The sequence below is a fragment of the Rhagoletis zephyria genome, unplaced genomic scaffold (genome assembly GCF_001687245.7).
Source record: "Rhagoletis zephyria isolate East Lansing unplaced genomic scaffold, Rhagoletis_zephyria_1.1 Rzeph_scaffold_01526, whole genome shotgun sequence".
Classification (NCBI taxonomy): Eukaryota; Metazoa; Arthropoda; class Insecta; order Diptera; family Tephritidae; genus Rhagoletis; species Rhagoletis zephyria.
This window is the reverse complement of record NW_016158610.1, coordinates 40377-60579: the sequence shown is the minus strand read 5'-3', so window position 1 is coordinate 60579 and position 20203 is coordinate 40377. Positions and strand designations below refer to the sequence as shown.

At 34.1% G+C, this 20203-nt stretch overlaps 1 protein-coding gene across 1 annotated transcript in view; it reads right to left on the bottom strand.

Annotated features, from left to right (window-relative positions):
- The window catches only part of LOC108364323 (acid sphingomyelinase-like phosphodiesterase 3b), a 112422-nt gene that overhangs the window by 55674 nt on the left and 36545 nt on the right, over positions 1-20203 (bottom strand). The window contains exons 2-3 of the mRNA XM_017617961.1: positions 13922-13990; positions 9123-9282 (exon numbers count right to left, since the gene is read on the bottom strand). Coding sequence (XP_017473450.1) covers positions 9123-9282; positions 13922-13990 — 229 coding nt within the window. The remainder of the gene's footprint in view (positions 1-9122; positions 9283-13921; positions 13991-20203) is intronic.

Genomic DNA, 20203 nt, shown 5'->3' with positions numbered 1-20203 from the left:
TGCTTTTTTGGTACTATTTGAAACCAAAACAAATACTTTTTTCCTTCTTTAGTACTTCATACAAACTTCGACAAAATATTTTTTTTCATTAAAAAGTTAGCAAACCCGATTTCTTATAGAGATGGTTTTGTATTTTTCTACCGCACACCTTTTCCACCGGAGTAGGAGAACTTAAAAAAATTTGAACATGTGTACATATGCGAGGTTTGTGAAAAAATTAATTAATTGTTAACGAACTGAACCACCCGACGTTTACAAACATTTTTAAAATAGCTTAAAGCATATTGGCTATACCACATTCCTCAGCAAATGTCGAACGTGCCTTTTCTGTTCAAAATCTGATAAAAACTAAACGTAGAAATAGATTACAAATAAAGACCCTCGGTTCATTATAAAAGCAAAAAACTATATCAAATCCTCTCAAACTTTTTGTCATGAAATGAAAATACATACAGAGTCTTTAATCCAAAATACTACTTACGATCTCACAGAAAGTGAAATGCGTAAATAATTTTTATTCAACTTTTAATACATATATGCATATTTTTACAAAATATTTATTTAAAAAGCGTTGAATAATTGTAATTTTTTTTTAAACATTCCTTGTTTTTGAGAAATAATTAACAATTTTTTGTTGGTACATTTTTATGCAGACGTTTGGTACAATTTCGAAAAAATCATTTATCATCCCTGCCAACAGCATAACTGCTTACATAGCCTATTATGTTTTGTCCTCTTCGTTTGGTAATTCCTCCCAGATGAGCAGACACGCTTGACTGGACAGCGCAATAATTTTTATGCGTTCACCTGGCACAGGTCCCCAGATTATCGGAGCAGTACAGGAAATGAGCTGCGCAGAGCAGAGCTGGGCGAGTACGTTGGCCGACCACCTGGACGTTAGTTGTTAGTAAAGAGTAAAGTTCTGCTTTTTATGAATCATAAAACTCTTGTTATCTTAATTATTTCTGCGCACTGGCATATTTTATGTCCGTTCTTTTTTTCTTATTTTCAGCTTTTCTCTCTCGTTCAGCCATCTGGTTACGCTTGGGCGCAAATTTACAACCTATGCCAGCCCTCTTGTCAGTTTTGATACCTTATACACACCAAAGGTTGAATGCGAGAAAAAACCATTTTTTGTTGGCGGCGAAGTTGAAATACCAAGGTATGTGTGTGCAAGGTTACTTTTACTCTTTCCCATTTTTAATGTATCACTTGGGAGTGCTTTAATTAGATATGATTATTTATCTGTTGTTGCCATTGCCTGTAGTTGAAGGAGGTTCAAATACATATTTCAAATAATAAATTGAAGAAATAAATTATGTTGTGTAAAATATAAATTTCTCCTTCAGCAAATTAACTCTCAAAACGAGGTATTTGCTAAAAAGTCATTCTAGTCCAGGTAATTGGAAAAAAAGAAAAAAAATAAATAAAAATAATTATTACTTATTGATATGCAATTCCCATAGCTAAGCCTATTTTTTCCATTCGGATGTTTTGATTCGCCACGCATTTTAAGTTCACTCTGAAATTCCCGTACAGCTAGATCTCTTAATAGTAGAGACAAAGCTTTCTCTAATTTATGATAATGCGAACAGGTAAAAGAAAAATCGAAATCTAGGTAAATTCTATCCTGCATGTATGTACGTAGTTATTGTAATTATATTTTATATCAATATACATACACACACAGATTTAAGTTCGTCATTTTCTAAGCTAACCTTTGTATGCACATAATAAGGGTGATCCAAAAATGCATGTGAAAAAATAAGAAAGTCGGAATTTGTATGCTCTCACCCCCTAGAATTGTTCTATACCAAAAAAAATATTCCCCTTATTTATTTATTTTGAAATCAACAAATATTTAGAGGTCGCTCAAAGCGCCCAAAGTTTTCTGTGTACCTTATATGGGAAATAAACAAATTTTCGTAGAAATGGTATAGAATAGTTATATGGGAAATAAACAAATTTTCGTAGAAATGGTATAGAATAGTTAAAAATCAATATTTTTCTACCAGAAAACTTTGCTTATCTGCAGGAGATTCCCAATAATAATACCCCATTGTTTATTTAGCCATTTTTTCATCACAACTATAGTTTACAGGTCCCCCAAAAACCCACAAAACCCCGAAAAATAAAAATGGGGCGACCAATAAAAAATAATTAGTATTAAAATAATGGTTAACTAAACATTTCGGTATTATTATTGAAAGTCTCCTGAGGGGAACCAGGGTTCAGGTTTCCATCGAAAATTATTGATTTTCAAGAGTTCTATACCATTTCTACGAACAATTTTATTTTTCCCTAATATATATATGGAAAACTTTGCGCGCTTTTAGCGACCTCTAACAAATTTTTTGATTTCAAAATAAAAAAAATAGGGGTATACTTTTCTTCGATATAGAACAATCCTAGGGGTCGAGAGCATTACAATTCCGACTTTACTGTTTTTGAACCATCTTAATATATATACGTTGATGCATATATGGAGGCAGCACACGCTTGATTTTTGGCATTTATGATAAGCTATTTTTTTTTTATACATACAGTGCCACGCGGCACGATATTAGGATAATTTTCGTGGAATATTTAGTTATATTCAGTTACCATAAGTCAAGACAAAAGACAAGAACGGAATTCGTTTTGCTAGAACATATTTAGGTCGACGAGTTCGGATATGCACTTCGTTCGTTTAGAACGGCTCTTGATTGCGAATAACTGCGAATTGTGCAAAAAATTTTCTTACTAAAGTTTTGATGCTTTTTCAATTTCATTTAAATAAATAACTTAAAAATAGGAGTGCGATGAATTGTTCTAAGGTCACAATCGGTATCGCCGAAGCCGATTAGAGAGCATTATTTTATAGTTGCATAGTCCTTCAAAGGATCTCCCGAGGACTTTAAAATTAAAGGGTATGGAACCCAGTAGAAAAAAAACTAGTGATGGATCGGGGTTTTTCATAGATCTTTGACAAATAGTATTCCATCGTTAAGTAATTTTTACCAAATTAAAGGTCACCCCTATACCTGTTAACAGTGCGACTTTCCTTATAACTATACATTGAACATTACTGTAAATAAAATCCAATAATACAATTTTGCGACTCATCATGTTTCGTCCTTCGAAAATTAAAAACGGTGCACATGCGAACAAATTATTTTTGTTTTAAAAGCTCAAAGATAACTGTAGATATATATATTTCAAGGAACAAAACTTTAAAAACCCTTGACAAGTAAACAAAAATACCAGTATTCCGAGATTTTCGACGAAAGACTCTCGGCAAAGATTTATGGATTTTTAAAGTTTTCATAAGCACCACATGTGCCGTTATTTATTTACTAAAAAGTCTTGTATGAGAGTTTATCTTCCTGAGTGCGTTTAACATAAGCGGATCAAGGTTGTTGACGTAATTTCACCCCAAGGAAAGAAAATCATTTTTGTTTTGTGTTTGTTGCTACACAAATTTTATGAGCCTGCTTATCGGGTTTTGCGTTTGTCTGTAGCTCACTTGCTTGCTTTATTTACTTTCAGAAACAATTTTACATATCTTTCATCTTGCATATATAGTATGAGCAGCTTATAGCTACAAGTTATCGACATAGAATATGTATAGGAATTCGCTTGCAGAGTGTACAGCGTAACTTCATAGCCCAATGGATAAAACACACGTATGTGGAGATAATTAAACGATAGTAAAATATACAAAAGGTATCTTGAACCTAGTTTGTTCGATTTTCAACCGTGGGAAAGTGAGAAAATTAAATAGGTACTGTCAAAACATTTATTTTTATCATTTTTACCTCACTTTGATTAGCTTGAGTTATAACTATGTAATACTGGTGCGCCTAAAAGATGCAGCTGTTTCTATTATCAAACACTGTTGCTAACTTGATGCTTTTCGCACTAAATTTAGTGCTTTTCTTTATTCAAAACGCCAAAGTTTTAGAGTTTAGCGGTTAGTACGGTTTTTTGTGCTCTTCTTTGTTGTTTGAAGACACCAAATCTGGGAATCTTAACAAAGGAGACGGGAAAAAATTCCATCAGGTACAGACTTTGAGAAAATCGTGGTCAAAGTGTCAAAAAATTGGGCTTTTTTTTCAATATTTGAGAAGCTCTAGTAAAGAGTAAAAATGTGGTAGAACCTTCCACTTAGGCTTAGCTTAAGGCTAGAATCCTAGGCTACTGTTCCTGCCAATACCATTCCTGCACCTTGACTTGATGGCCATTTATAAACAGGTATAATAGTAGGTTTTTAGTTAACCTATCATGAAGAAAACATTTCGTCGAGCAAAAAACATCGATTTTTATTAATTTGAACCGGCGTACCTACAATACAATTTTTCATGCATGTAGAGTACATTAAATAGTCCAATAAAAATTTGGTGCCTTTTCGAGAAAAAACGTGTCTTTCTTGGGTTTCAGTGCTTTTTCAAATTCAAAGCTTGGCCACACTGTTATCAAGTAACATAACTTATGACAGTACGAATGAGATTGCTTTAAATTTAAATTTTAAAGTTACCTGATGACAATACGAATGAAAATTAAAAGAATGATATCGCGTGTTATTCTATTCGTTATAATATCTAGTTTTAAAATCAATTGAATTTAGGACTAAATAGATGAAAATAAAATAATAGGTTTAAAAATTAAAACCTCGCTTTTATTGGAATGTGAACTAAAAAGTAAAAAATAATTTATAGAAATACAGATTTCGCTTAAGAGGAATAGAAAGTTCCCTAACTTGATTTAATTAAACTTTTGAAACCAACCTAAAATAGGATTAAGTAATTTTACCGGAAAACAAAGCGTGACAGTAGTAGTTGAACAAGTAATGAAAAAATCCTTTCAAACACACGTAGATACATATGCACGTATGCATTTCAAGTACACACATACATCTACACACTTCCATAACCCAGCAAACATTTGGAGTCACAAATGAGTCTTTAAGAAGTACCATTTCGGAGCCTTTATGCTCATTATGAGCTCATTTAAGAGCCCGAAATGAGGTGTTTCCCTTCCTGCGAAGCTCGAATTATATGAGCTTAAATTCATACATCAAATGAGCCTCAATATGAATCATTTGAACCCTTATCGTATCTACTTTCGGAGTCTGATTTTAAGCTGTTAAGGCTTATTCTTCGACTCTTATTGAACTTACTTTAGAGCCATGTTGGCAAGGTCATTCATTTCAAATACTATTGCAAGTATACAATATTCATGTAATAGCAGTTGCTGCAGCCAAATTTTGTTTATTTGCTTCCTAATGTTTTTTCATATCTGTATAAACAAGTTTATATATAAATTTCGAGTCTTTATTGTTTTTATATTGGCATACAGTGCTGGCTCATAACTTGGAACATTTATGACTCCTAAAAGATTCATATAAGATTACAAACATTTTTGTTTTTGAAACTCATATTTCTTATATTATGCTCAAATCGGCCCTATTTAACTTGTTAAATGAAAAAGAGCTTTTTGGAAAACACAATCGTCCACAGCGCACATTAGGAGTTAATTTTGACGGTTGTTTTATTACCAATAAAAATTCGAAAAAAAAAATTCAAACTCAAGTATTTGTGTTTCAATTTGTTTTGTGCGAATGTCTGCTTAACGCATACGGATTTCTTAGAGACTTCAAATTGTTTAGTACGTATGCACTATTTATTTCTGTGTACGATGAGACCTCATGCGAAATAACTAATTACCGCCTTGGCCTCTTTTTTGGCGGGCAGACAGCATACAATTTTGGTATTTTTTTATATTTTTCAAACCGTAATTTTTTTGAACGTTGGCGTGTCAAATGAAAGCTTTTGTTTCTTTCTGATTGGCCGGTTTAGAAAGCTTTCTGATACAACTCTGCGCTGAACTGGTTTTCAAACGAGTTAAATGATTTAACTGGTTCAATTTTCTAACAACAATGCAATTTAACTTGTTTATGAACATGTTTTGTTCATTTAACTGGCTTAAGCCCATTTAACATGTTTAGCTCGTCAATTTGAACGTAGCATTACCTACCTGTCCTACGACTCATATATTCTGAACGCTCAAAATATGTTTGCGGGTTAGTAACTATGGCAACAGACACATGTGTTGAAAACTGTCAGATTTGTAATATGCATGACAAGTTAGATTGGCTTTTATTGCTTTGATGCGGTCTAGCTTGTTTGCTTGCCTTCAATGAAACTTGGTTTACTTTCTTTTTTTCACTTTCTTGGACAGCAGCATTGTTTCTGACACAAGTAACCTACATAAAGTGGTTGGAAGTGATCTTTTATTGCTGCCAGTAAACCGTTATACATACATATGTACATACTTGCGCAAATATTTTTTCCAAAGAAAATAGCCTGCAGTTATTTGAACTATCAGAAGTAAAGCTTCATTTCGTCGTTTAAAGTACAAAACCGCATATGTGAGGTTGCATTAATTATTTTCTAAAGAATAAAAGTACTCATATTTCAAAATGAATCTCTTTTCTTTAAAGCAATGGCATTTATGGCTAGTATATTTCAGGAAGAATGGATAAGGATTGAGCCAAGAGCTTGTGTGCGCAAATTCAATTTTTGGCAGCAAATGTCAGCTACGCGATTTTGAAGAATGACGATACGCGGTTTTGTTCTTTAAACGACGATATGAGTTTGTAAGCGAATATTTGCCTTAACATTTAGACAAACCTTCCCGGAAAATCAATTTGCTATTACAAAGGAAGTAAAGAAAAATATTTGCATATCTGATTGTTGCTGAATTTAAAACTTGCTTTGCATTTTTTATGGTCTTCGCTTAAAACAAAGAGCTTACTAAATTTTTTGATCGATTCAGTTAAAAATAGCGACCAATTTACCGAAACCTGCCTTTGCACAGTATTGGGAAGTTAGAGAACTGTCTGTTTTTTCTTCTTCATAGTTATTTGAGGTTCTACAGAATCGACGTATATTCTTAAAAAAAAATTAAAAAACATTTCTCTCTTATGAATTGGAAAAAGAAAAAATTTGTCCATAGTGGTTGGTTGGTTGAGTGCTGTTTTGAAGCCACTACTCGAAATTTAACCTGAAGAGAAAATAGCAGAAGTCGGTTATTTCTCTCAAATCAAGCAGGTGGAGTTCAAGGAGTTAAAAGGTTGCAGTTGGATAACATCACTCACGTCTATTAAAACGCATTAGCAGGGTTTGCCTAGAATACTGACTCTATCCTACATAGAGCCGGGCAATTACAGAGCCGGTGGATGCTCTACCGTATCTTCAGCATCTGGAGAATTACAGCTAAGACAAGAATTGTTGTTGGTCAGTCCAAGTCTTGCAGCACGCATTCCCACGGACCAGTGCCCTGTGTAAACGGCAGTTAGTAGAGATAAATCCCTCCTGTTGAGTTTGATGAGAAATTAAGTGCGTTTGGCGCAATCGGTGGGCCACATACTCCTGCAGTCCCTACAGGATGGGGCCCTTGATATAGCTCAGAGGCACAAGTACATCCTCTGCCTCTGAGACATACAGAGCCAACCCTTTCCTGGCTAGTTCCTCCGCCATCTTATTTTCATGAATTTTGCTTTACCCTCGCACCCAGATTAGTGTAACGACATGCATGTCAGCAAAATCCCTAACGTTCTCTCTGCACTGTTTAATATGCAGGATGTGATGCTTACAGGGCCAAGCGCCTTGGTAGCTGCTTGGCTATCCGAGGAAATAGCATTGCTGGAACTTGCCGTCTTCGAGGCTAAAATAATTTGCAGGTTTCTTTAATGGCAAATACCTCTGAAAACACTGGCCGAACTCGGTAGTCGAATAGACACTTCGATTTGGAGGTCAGTTGAAAAAATTCCCTAACCTACGCCATAATCTATTTTTGAGATGTCCGTAAAATAGATAGATACTTTACTATCAGTAAAAATAGGTTCATTCCACTCCAGCGAACGGTATGTAATAATTGAGCGTTCCCGAACACAATTTCGCACGAAATTCACCCAAAGTGATTACACGGAAATGAAAAGTGAAAAGGGAACCTGTTCTGGCTGAATATGTATTTGTTTACTCCTTTTGTATTACGTAGTCAATATCGGGTACTATAATTAAGAGTCAAGTTTTCAGTCGTCCGTCTGCAGTCCGAGAGTAAGTCTATCACTTGACTCACTTCGCGTTTTATTTTCTTTGAAGACATTATATATCTTTTGTTGGTAATTTTCCTCTTTATATAGCTTTAGTTTTTTCTTGATAATTAACAATTCGTTTCTCATCACTATTTACATACTTATCTACGAGACGATTTTATACTTTCAAATGCACATGTTTTGCCAACGCTGTCACTTGCATTTTTTATTGTATTTTTGCCATATTGGAGAAAATTGTTTTTCTTAACTCAGTCCAAAGTTAGAGATGAGTTTGAGAATGATATTGTATGTTGGATATCAACTTGGAAACTATGAATTTCTACAAGGTTTGAGAAATATTATTTTGATGTTTGTTGAGTCTAAGCTATTTTTAAAAATGAATGTAAGTATGGCACACAAGTAAAAACATACCCTTATAATAAATTTAGAGAGTGCAATATGTATTTGAATATACCACATATCAAGGTTAATCAATAACGTACCTAAATAACACGATATTCGGTAATACCATAAAAGTGTATCGCCTCAAAATAAGCATACTTTTTGCGAATACAAAGAAACTGTTAAAGCATTCTTTGTTCTAAACTAAGACCTTTTTGCTATTTTTACGAAACTTACGTATGTATGCATTAGATACCATAAGCGGCTTTGTCTAGTTTAATTGCATTTGATTACTTGTTATTTTACCTTGTTTTACCCTTGCATCGCAAAAGAAAACTGGTTGTCTTGCAATTTATTTGGCACACTTGCATATACATACACAAACTAATCCAAGGGCTTGATACAATTTTCTTTGTGGTTTAATGTTACACAACTTGAAACTAAACTGCTTAACAAAACACTAAGAAAGAACTGAGAAAATATAAAATGTACAACTAAGCAAACTACTAGTTACACAATTTCAGTCACTTCATTGAGCTCCCGACAACAAATTTCCATTAAAATAAATATATTTTTAGGTAAACACAATCAGCATTTTGCCTTTATAATCTTTTCTCTCGCACCTCTCACACTATTTACTTACCCCGTCCATAGCACGAATTCGACATTGTCGCCTTGTCGCGACTTCATTGCTTTCGCCGCCGACTCAATTAGACTCCAAGGACTGTCGCAGAAGTAATCACCAAAGCGACCCGGTGAACGAATGGCAGCGCTCGGCGATTGACCGTCAATCCGCCAGCAACCTGCAAAGAAAGAAGCGTAAATGGAAAAAGTCGTTTTAGAAATGCTTGGTAGATAATCTTCCTACAAGAAAAACAAACAAAGCTTTGGCGCATATAAATGTCGGTGAAAAACCGACAAAAACAAAGCTAAAAAATCCATATAAGCTGCACAGATAACCAAACGAAAACAAAAAAAAAAACCCAAGGAAGTGCCACAGCGTTTCCTTTGTTGGATTAAAAAAAAGTAGATTTAATAAAATTAAAAGCATAAAAAAGCATAGAAAATTTTTGCTAAAACCACAAAATGAAATTGGAGAGTTGAAGGCATGGAACAACAGACATTTGTGCTGACAACGCCGAAAGCTATGTGACCGGCCGGCCATTCATTGTCCTAATGGTGAGCACAATTTTGGTGCGCTTGCTTTGACCACCCGCAGGCACTTCCCTGCCAGTGTCATCCTTTTATTTTACTGAAAAATTCACCACAAATTGGAATGTGTACCCCCTGACCCAGGCCAGTACATAAAAGAAAGCAAACAATAACAAATAAAGACGACTAATACAACTCACACAACTGCAGCCAAGCTAAGCAATATCGGCATGAGAGGGGCTTCTCCGACCGGTGAAATGAAAATAAAAGCCGGAAAGCAAAAAGTGAAAAGAGCAAAGTGTTGTGTGGAATTCGCAATAGAAATAAAATTTTAATTTGATTGAAAAAATAACAATTTACAAAGTCAAATGAAAGTCTGAGCTCTGCAGGACTTTCTGCCAAAAGGAAAGCGAAAGGTGCTTGCATTTGGCGGAAACTGCCAGTTAAGTAGATAGTTTGACTTTGGTCGAAGTTTAAATAGCAAGTCCAATGAAATTTTCAACTTTTTAAGAGCAAGTGCTCTGCTATGCTTCAAGTGGGTGTATTTAATTGGGTGGCTTTGCAGAGAATTTCTCATTGTTAGAAGAAGAGAAAATTGACTTTGTAAAGTTGACAAAATTTTCTCATTGCGAGTGCAGTTATGCACGGGGGTATTGTAACGTTGCACAGTGTACTTGTTTAGGGATATCAGTGATCAAAAATCTACACCATTTGAATGGGTTAAAATTTTTCATCCCGTTTGTTTGTGTTATTAAATAGAAATTGTCTATCTATACTCATAACAAAAAATTTAAATATGTTCCAATTTTACATTGAAAATTTACCCAAAATCAAAAAAATATATACATATATACGAAAAAATTTCTCTCGAGATAAGAATTTTTTTTTTAAGATTTCTATCATATGTAGTATACATGACTTTTCAGTGCGCGTATTTATGTCTTACCGACACATTAAAATGGCCTCTAATAGAAAATTTATGTCAGTCTTTACAATTTACTATTTTACTTTTTGACAAAGAAAATTGTGTGGTGTAAGATGATTTTTGTTGGAAAAAGCATTTGACAAAAGGACTTACTTCTATATTTTCTATTTTTTAAAAAAATGTATGTTATTTAATTAAAAAAATTTATTAAAAAATTCTTGTTTATTAATATGTGTCCAGTTTCAACAAATATTTGTCCTTCATTATAAGAAACTTAATATGTTGTGGAAAGCTTTTAATATGTTTTTTTCGCTCTCCTCAAAAATTTTTAATTTTGAAAGAGGTTGTTTTGTCAAATGTCCGCAGACATATGTATATTGCCAATTCTTTTAAATTAACAACTACTTATTATTTTATCGTTTTTATTTTTTTTATTTTTTTGTGTTGGAAGAGACTTGTATAATAACAATAACAGTAAACAAATAAAAATAAAAATCGACTTTGTAAACTGACCCGAAAAAGAATTTGAAATTAAACAATTTCATTCAAATTTCAAGATCTTTGAATTTTTGTCTTTTGCATTGCAATGTTTTATGTGTACATTTTTTTTATTATTTTTTAAATTTTACTATGTAAAATCTAATACCACAAATTGGATAGAAATCATTTTTTTTTCATATTTTTTGCCCAGCTTTTGAAATGAACTATAAGTGACAATACAAAAATAGTGAGGTTCTTCACGTTTGCCTGGTTATCAGCTTATGTGGTTATATTTTTTATTCAGTTTACAACAATAAAACTTACTACACAATAATAATTTTTAATCAGATAACCTGATAACCAGGCAAGTGTGAACAACCTCATTAATTTTTAGATCGGTTAGAACTATTCGACTTCTTCGACGAAATTCATCTGGTTTCGATAGTAAAGAACCAAAATAGTTGCTTGATAGCCTATTTATTTAACATTAATGTATAGTGCACTTGACGCACTGGTGAACTTACCGTCACTTTGTGTCATCATACGTGAGGAAGCCTTAAAGGCCACCTGCAGACTAAAAAGAAGCGGATATTGGTATAACACTGAGTGAGGCGATGCGAAAATTGCCGGCGGCAGATATTTGAGCACTTGTGTCTTTTCAATGTTACAGGATGGTACGCCACCGTTACCTTTATTGAAGAGATTCTAGAGAGAGAGAGAGAGTTCCCTGAGGGGGAATGCTGGTTTAATTCCAGCACCGAGCCCGCACTCGCACATAGTCGAATCTGTTTTGAAACTCACCCGCTACGCAAAATTACATCGTTACAAATAATCTTCGCACTTTTTGATGAGCTTTGGGAATATGTTAGAAATGAGCATCAGGGGACCCACCGAAACGAGTAAAGTTTTGAAAGGGAACGTCTGGTATACTATGCAATATACCTCTGCAATTTTGTAAGATAAAATAAAAATGCATACATCGTTGCGAGCTTCAATTACTTAAAAAGTAAACGTCTTGGCTGTTCACCAAACCGGTCTATAGTTTTATCAATAATTTCAGATTGGTTCTCTGATACAAACTTTCGATGTACACTCAAAAGACACAAACGTAAAGACAAAAGTAATAAACAATTGAACTAAAAATTTAATTATTAGTTTACCGTTCAATCCATTTTCGCTCATTGTCGACTACAGCCAGGTTTTTATTCTTCTTAAATGGAATTACTTTGAAGTTAGCGAGAATAATTTGACACAGAATCGGATGAATTACATATTTACTTTTTGAAAATTTACAAATTATTTTGTTAGCATTGAGTGTATCATTTTATATGTATCACAGCGTACGGCAAAGCACACGAGATTTGGAAGTTTTTATCCAGACGTCCAATCGACATGTTTGAGGTATCGTTGGAAAGGTCTTGCAGAGTGTGTCCAGAAAATGTATTCAAGGTTCATAAACGATTAACCGGATTCTTAAAAATTTGGCTAAAGTGTTGCGAAACAAAAACCATTTGTTTGCTTTTGCCGGTTTAAGGGGGCATGTGGGCAAACCCAACATATTTAGTGTTATTATGTAGGCCAATACCTTTCAAACGATACCTTATATATTAAGTTCCGGCTGCTAGTTGGAAAGATACAGAGCTAAATGTACTTTGCTTCGTGTCTCCACTACGAGATGCTTTGCTATGTATGTGGCGTCTGTACGTACCACCATTTAATTTTTTTCCAACTTTCAGGAAGTAAAGTACNTTTCAAACGATACCTTATATATTAAGTTCCGGCTGCTAGTTGGAAAGATACAGAGCTAAATGTACTTTGCTTCGTGTCTCCACTACGAGATGCTTTGCTATGTATGTGGCGTCTGTACGTACCACCATTTAATTTTTTTCCAACTTTCAGGAAGTAAAGTACCAAAAAAACTAAGAAGGTTTTGTTCCAGAATGTTTTGATTCGTATGCCTTTGTGGGCGTGGCTGCTGCCTGAAGTTCGAAAAAATGCAGTTTTTAAACTACCACTGAGGCGGCACTACTCAATCCATGTCATTCATGTGGATATCAGTAGAAGGGTCTTAAAACAAGCTACCTAAAGCTGTCTTTTGCGTTTATAAAGTATAAATAAGTCATAACGTTATCGCCTGAAAACTAAAAATCGGGCTGCTGAAAATATACATTTCGGGCATTTTCTCAAAAACTGCTCAGTCGATTTTATTCTAGGTTTCCACAAGTCTAGCCCAAAACCTTAGCTTTCATCTGGTATATAGCTTGTATCTGGAAAACTCTTGTTGTGGAGATATTACGATTCAAATTGAAAAAATGTCGCGCCAAAAAGGGTCAAATGGTTAAAAATTAACCTATTCGTCTAATTTGGTTACTTGGTTGGTGGTCATTTTTCGATTGCCACTTAAATCGAATTTCCCTGGAAATCTTTGAAACCACAATTTGGGTGTATTTTAAAGTTTTTTTGCAGTCACATGCCGAAAATGTAATATTTTTCACCATTTTAATTGTAGTTATGTACACAGTATTTAAGTGTTCTAAATGGGTTTATCACCCGCACTTAACCTACCTGGGAAGACGCATACAATATTACCTACAGTTGTACATAAATATGTATGTAGGAATGCATTTAGTTCACCCAATGTGCCGCTACCATTTACATAAAATTTAAAATTGCCATGGAGCAAAACTACTTGAGAAATAAGCATTAGTCCTTTCGTTATATTTACGAAGGATTGGTAAAATCTTGTTTCGTTGCGAAAAATGTGTTCATATTATGAACGAAAGTTTCGTCCGTTGTACGAAAACCAAGACTACGAAAGTTTTCCACGGCATTTTTACGAAAATTTATTTTCAGTGTAGTATGTATGTATAAAATGTTTTACTTACTGTGCATAACATCTCCTTGCGTCGAGTAGTATGTGTCCAAATGCAAATCTGTGATGTGCCAAAAGTAGCCTGAAACAATAAGAAACGAATAAAACATTTAGAAAAAATGCTACTTTTATACTAGGTAAATCAGAGGAAAAATCATGCAAATTCTTTCACAATGTGCTCACAAACTTTCAATACACCAACTGGAATTTTTGTAAAAAAAAAATTAAATCAAATATGTATGTAGAATATTAAACTTGAATGCTGTTAAGTGAGCACTTGACCCAATGCAAAGCCTTCGCAACCGCCGCTCATATGACAGCAGCAAACCAACTCTTAGTGAAATAATTTGAAAATATCACTCAAAGTCAAAGCGGACATTTAAGGCCACCAGGCGACAAGCTGAAAAGAAATCAAGACTGTCCGGATTCGGAAATATCGTAGAAATGAAAGTGGAGGGGAGTAGAATAAAGCAAAGTGTATGTGTGTGGGCGTATGAGCATCCAGGCAGACGTGAGAATATGTCAGAAGCTTTGGGAATACGTATGTACATACATACATATATATGCATATGTGAATGTCGACAATTCTAGGCAGTCGCGTGTGCATATATATATATATATATATACAAGCAGATGTATGTATTTATGTGTCTCCATTGACAAATGGTACAACCGTATTACAATTTGTAAGCGACAGTTGAACACGCTGCATTCATATGAGCATGAAAAACGTGTTCGGCGCCAATAAGTAACGTAGTGAATCTTTTTTAGGTATGTATGTGTGTATGTGCATGTGTCGTAAGCTCATGAACATCTCAAAGGGACGCCAACTAAACGCTGAGACAACAGAATACCAACAACAAATAAGCCCATTTCAAACTCTAGCCATCAGTGTAGCAGTAGACATGTTGATGTGCATTTTACCCTGCCTTTTGGTAAGAGTTGCCACACCGTGAAATAATTTGGTTGATGCTAAAGAGCGATTAATGAAATGTACAAAATTAGTTTAATTGTTTTCCAGAATTTCAGTGCTAAATACTAGCGGCTACAAAAAGGAAAATGTGGCTGCAATTAGACCGTCCACGGAAGAAGTTGCCTGATGTAAGCGATTCGAGAAATATACGTATTTGCTACAACGAGAAATGCCCCGCTTACCCCGATATACGCTGCGATAAGTTGCAAAGCAGTTTATTTGAAGGAAGAAAGATTCTTATTTCAAGCGAAGACAACAGCAGAATGATGAAAACGCTTGGAATTTGAAACCTTTTTTAAAACTAGTAGAAAATTGTGACATATATGCAATTGCCACTCAGCCGAGACCAACGACAGTGTGGTGAGTTGGGAGCTAAGGAAAAACCATTTTTCAGACAAAAGTGGCAGATCTTTCGTTATCTCCAAGAACATAGAATAAAAGGAGCCAAAAACATTAGATCTTTACTTTCTCTGATCTTTTGTTATGTTTTACTCTGTCAAACTGATGTTCTCGCTGTATTTCGGTGTATATTTTTTTTTGTAATTTTCTTGTTATTTGATGTCTTCTTATTAAACGATACTAACAAATAAATTGGTGAAACTATAACAAATAATTCTAATTTGCTTAAAAAATCATGGATATGAAAAATATACACAAGATATGTATGAGTGTACCTACTCGTTTAGTAGACTATTCCAAAAAAGCAAAGTTGTTTTTCTAACGCATACCCCCTCATTTTATTAGTTTTCTCTTAACAACTTTCCAATAAAATTTCTTTCAAAGGACCATAAATTATAATATATTTCGAAAAGTTTACACAAAATATGGATATATGGGTATCGATTTAAAGAAGAACTCGAAGCTGGATTAATTATAACTTTTGTTTTCAATTATCCTTTTGGAACATGCCAAAAATGTCCTTTAAAAATATTACCCTTAAAGATGTTTGAGAAGTTTGAGTGCATTTTGAAGAATCTTAGTGTAATTTAAGTCCTATGAATATATATAAGGAGAAAAAAGTATACAAATTTCGAATGATATTTTTAAAATTTGTTTATTAATACCTACCTCCACAATTAATCCTTAATCAAATACTAAAGCATTTTATTTTGTTTATTTAATATTACGCAAACCACTTTTTTTTAAGAAAAAAAGATATAAAAGTTGATTTTGATAATTCAATGTTCATCATACGCCCTGTCAGACCAATTAAAAAAAGTTCTACAATAGCAAATATTCAGGACAAACACAAATTATTCGACTGGAAAACACATCGTTTTGCAGCCTTTTTTCGATGTTCTTGAAAGAAATCCCGCCATTCTTTTAAAAATTTAAAGATGCAAATTTACTAAAAGTGCGTTCAAACATATGAAACATATCGAATTTTTTGCATAAAATTTCATATGTATATGTATACGTTATTTAGGCTAGAAATCACAAATAGAGAGAATATGCACATACAATTTTTTTTTTCCAGATATTCGTGGGACAGTCAGATGTATACATACATATATCGCACGTTTAATAATATAGATACATATGCTAACTCAAAAATTACGTTTTCGGAGATTTCATTAATAAACTTGATAGGTAGAATATGTTCAGTCTAACAGATAACCAAACTTCCGATATATTTGTATACAGTTTCACATCATTTTTATACCCGAGCGCACTTGTGCACAAGGGTATTATAACTATGTTCACATAACGGTTGTTTGTAACATGTGTACATAAATACATATACATAAATGATCAGAATGAAACAAGAATTAACCGGTAACTCTTTACAAAATACGTTTATCAAAAAATTTTAGAAAATGGGCGTGGCACCACCCACATATGACCACATATGTATATACCGGTAACTGTTCGAGCAATTTGTACCAAACTCAGATTGATTATTGGGCTTGCCATGTAAAGGCTGAAAATTATTGAAATCGGACCCCGGATCACCCCTGCTTATATCGGAAAGGCGAAAAAAACTATATGTAATATTTGCGCGGTATCTAATATTCGGCTCCACCCGAACTTAGACTTTCTTACTTGTTTAGGTTGGTTTTCTTTGTTTGGTTTTAAATAGAACTGCATTAAAAAAGTTTAGATCTTTTCGTTCTAAAAACTAATTATTATATTTTGATACGATACGAGAAAAGTCCCGATTTTATTCCACAAAAATCTGGTCACCGTACGTGTAGTATGTTACAAATGATTCTATTTCTCTTACAAACTTTGTTTATATGTATTCGTATTCGCTTTGCGACAATGCGTCAATCATTTTACGATTTTAATGAGAGGCAATTTAAACGTTCTTTAAAACGTTATTTTTTCTGTAGTATATTTTTTGCTAGGCGCTGAGCTGTGGTATTTTTTATCCTTTTTGTGGTGCAATTGACAAAGGAATTCTTTTGAGTACTTTTCTTTGCTATTTAAGTCGTATTCTATGTAAATCTTTTTAATCACAAAGAAAAATACATTTTTACATTACAGAGCGTATGGCAACACTATGTTTTCCCGTTACAATATCTCCTTTTAATTACTTTTTTTGGAATTTTTTCTGTTCGAGGATATGTATGTCTAATCTAGCATGTGTACAAATCGTTTGCCTGCCAAAAAACTGCATTTAATTTCAACACAAATTTCTGCAAATGACGTCGAATTCCCGGACATGCGACTTGATGTGACTTTAATTGCAAGCGGATATTTTGTGCAACGACATGTTGCTTGGCAACAACCAAACCACTAGACTAAAGTCAACAATAGCAAAAACAGCAATAATAAACGAACAGTGAGACAGAAAACAGTAGAGCGATAAACAAACCGCCAAGTTGACTTTAAATAAAATAACAGCGACATCATTTCGTTCTTCTTTTTGTGGAAGCGCACAAAAACAAAGCCAAGCGAAGAAGAACCAAACAAATATGCAGCACGAAAGGGAAACGTGTAGCGACAACAATGCAAGCATGACTATACATACATACACATATACATACATATGTATGTACATATGTACATGTTTCTATGCCAGTACTAATGTGAGTGTGCTTGTGCATGTGCGAAAAGAATGAGACAAGGACACGAAGTTGCCTGCAGCCACTCAACAAAAGTAAAAAAAAGGAAATGAAAATTCGTGTGTGTAAACGGAATGGCAAGGACACATTGTCTGCAATTGTCTGCATTATTTCAAAGACTTGCAGATTAAAGCTTTGTGTACGCTCAACTCTCCTACAGCTCCATGTTTTTGCTCCTCAATTCCGGCAATTTCTGGGCCTATTCAAGCTTTGCGCTTTTCCAGCGCTTTACTGCTTTATCTGGCTGTGAGTCTTCTTCTGTGAAGTAGCTAAGTGTATGTGAGTTGCTGCTCTATTTCTTTTCCTTCACACGACTTCTGCTCCAACGCCTACGCAGACGTTTTTACTTATGGGAATGTATGTACGCCTCGGCGACTATCACTTGTGCCCCTTGTCTATACATACAAACATTCGTATATGTATATGCAGATATTGCATGATGGCTTAGGCAACAGTCTAATCCAGGGGTTCTTAAACTTTAAAGATAATGGAACCCTTACTAAACACCTATACTGAATAAAAACCTTTACTGAATAAAGACCTTTACTGAATAAAAACCTTTACTGAATAAAAACCTTTACTGAATAAAAACCTTTACTGAATAAAAACCTTTACTGAATAAAAACCTTTACTGAATAAAAACCTTTACTGAATAAAAACCTTCACTAAAAAAGAAGCTGCGTATTTCTGGGGTAGCATCCAATTTCGACCCTGAATTTGTTTNACCTCAAAAAAATCACCCGTTATAAGTGTAAGCTGAAAACCCTGTTGACAGAGTACGTTGTGACAGAAGGAAGCAAAGTTAATATGGCCTTTTTAGTGACTTCTTGATATTTACTCTTATACCGTGGACAGACGACATCTGGGATTTGCATTCTGGTAATTTTTTTGTGGTATTTAAAACACTGCCCTAGTGACAGACATTATCTAAGTATTTCAGTGTCAAATCATATGTTTCTGAAGAACAACACATAAACATTAGATATTGAATCAGAACTTGCGGTGTAAACTTTCGGCTTCAATTGCGCGAAAATTTCAACGATTTTTTGATAAATGAGTAGCTGATAGCTGCCATTTTTGGGTATATTTAGTGCGAAATGGCCATTCACAATGAGAATACCACAAAATTACAACCTTCGGAAAGTTGTAATGTTACTACAAAAAAACACAAAGCTGCTCACATAGTCGTTTGAATAATATTATAATATTTGCTAACAGACATATGGTATTTTGGAAATGCTAGGAAGAAAAACCAGATGTCTGTCCCCGGTATTAACATTAACCCAATACTCTTTCAGAACCATAGATTAAAATGTGTGTTTCAAGGTCAAAGTAGTCTGAACACTCTATGAATGCTTCGTAAATAAATTTTGTACAAAACCGATATTACTACTACCATCCGAAAGGTAATATGAAAAAGATTTCAGGTGATGCACCAAGTGCTCAGTTATGACATTTCACATTTCATTTGGCAATTCATCGCGTTTGTTGTAGAATGTTGTATATAACATTTTGGCTTCAGCGGCCAAGCGCAAGCTCAACGCTCTCATGCAGGTATGTATGTCACTCAGTAAGGCAATCATACCAACTAAGAGTACAAATATGTACTTGAATTGCGTCTCGGTCAATCTGTTTATAGAACTTTTATTTCTGTGTGCAACTCAAACCGACCGCCGTTCTTATTCATACCAAAATTAATTTTGCGGAACCCCGGTGACTTTTCTATGGAACTCTTGGGTTTCGCGGAACCCACTTTAAGAAGCTCTGGTCGACTCCTAACATGTGTATCATTACCTTGATGTAAAAAGGCCCTTATTCGTATTTTTTCGAAATCCCGCTTTGTAGAAAAGGGAGTAGATTACTCAACAATGACTAAAAATAATTTAAAAACAACTACTACATCATTAAATTTGTTTCTGTGTTTATTAAAAATCAGGGATTTGAAAATATTCGCAACCAAAGATCCTTGGTTTTTATAAAGTTTAATAACCACATAACATAACATTATTCCTGATGTATTTTCGTGCCTCTTTTCGTTACGCATACGTTCTAGGATTTCTAACGAAAAAGTTTAGCGCGCTTAAGGCTTAAAAAGCGCCATGAACACTGTTGATCTGCTGAAATGACGTAATGTACGTGAAATACAAGGAGATGATAACTTTATTTAAATGCTCATTTATTGTATATTTCTTATGTGATACTGTTGTGCGACATTCTGTTCTCAGTGAGATTAAAGTTTAAAGAGAAATATGCT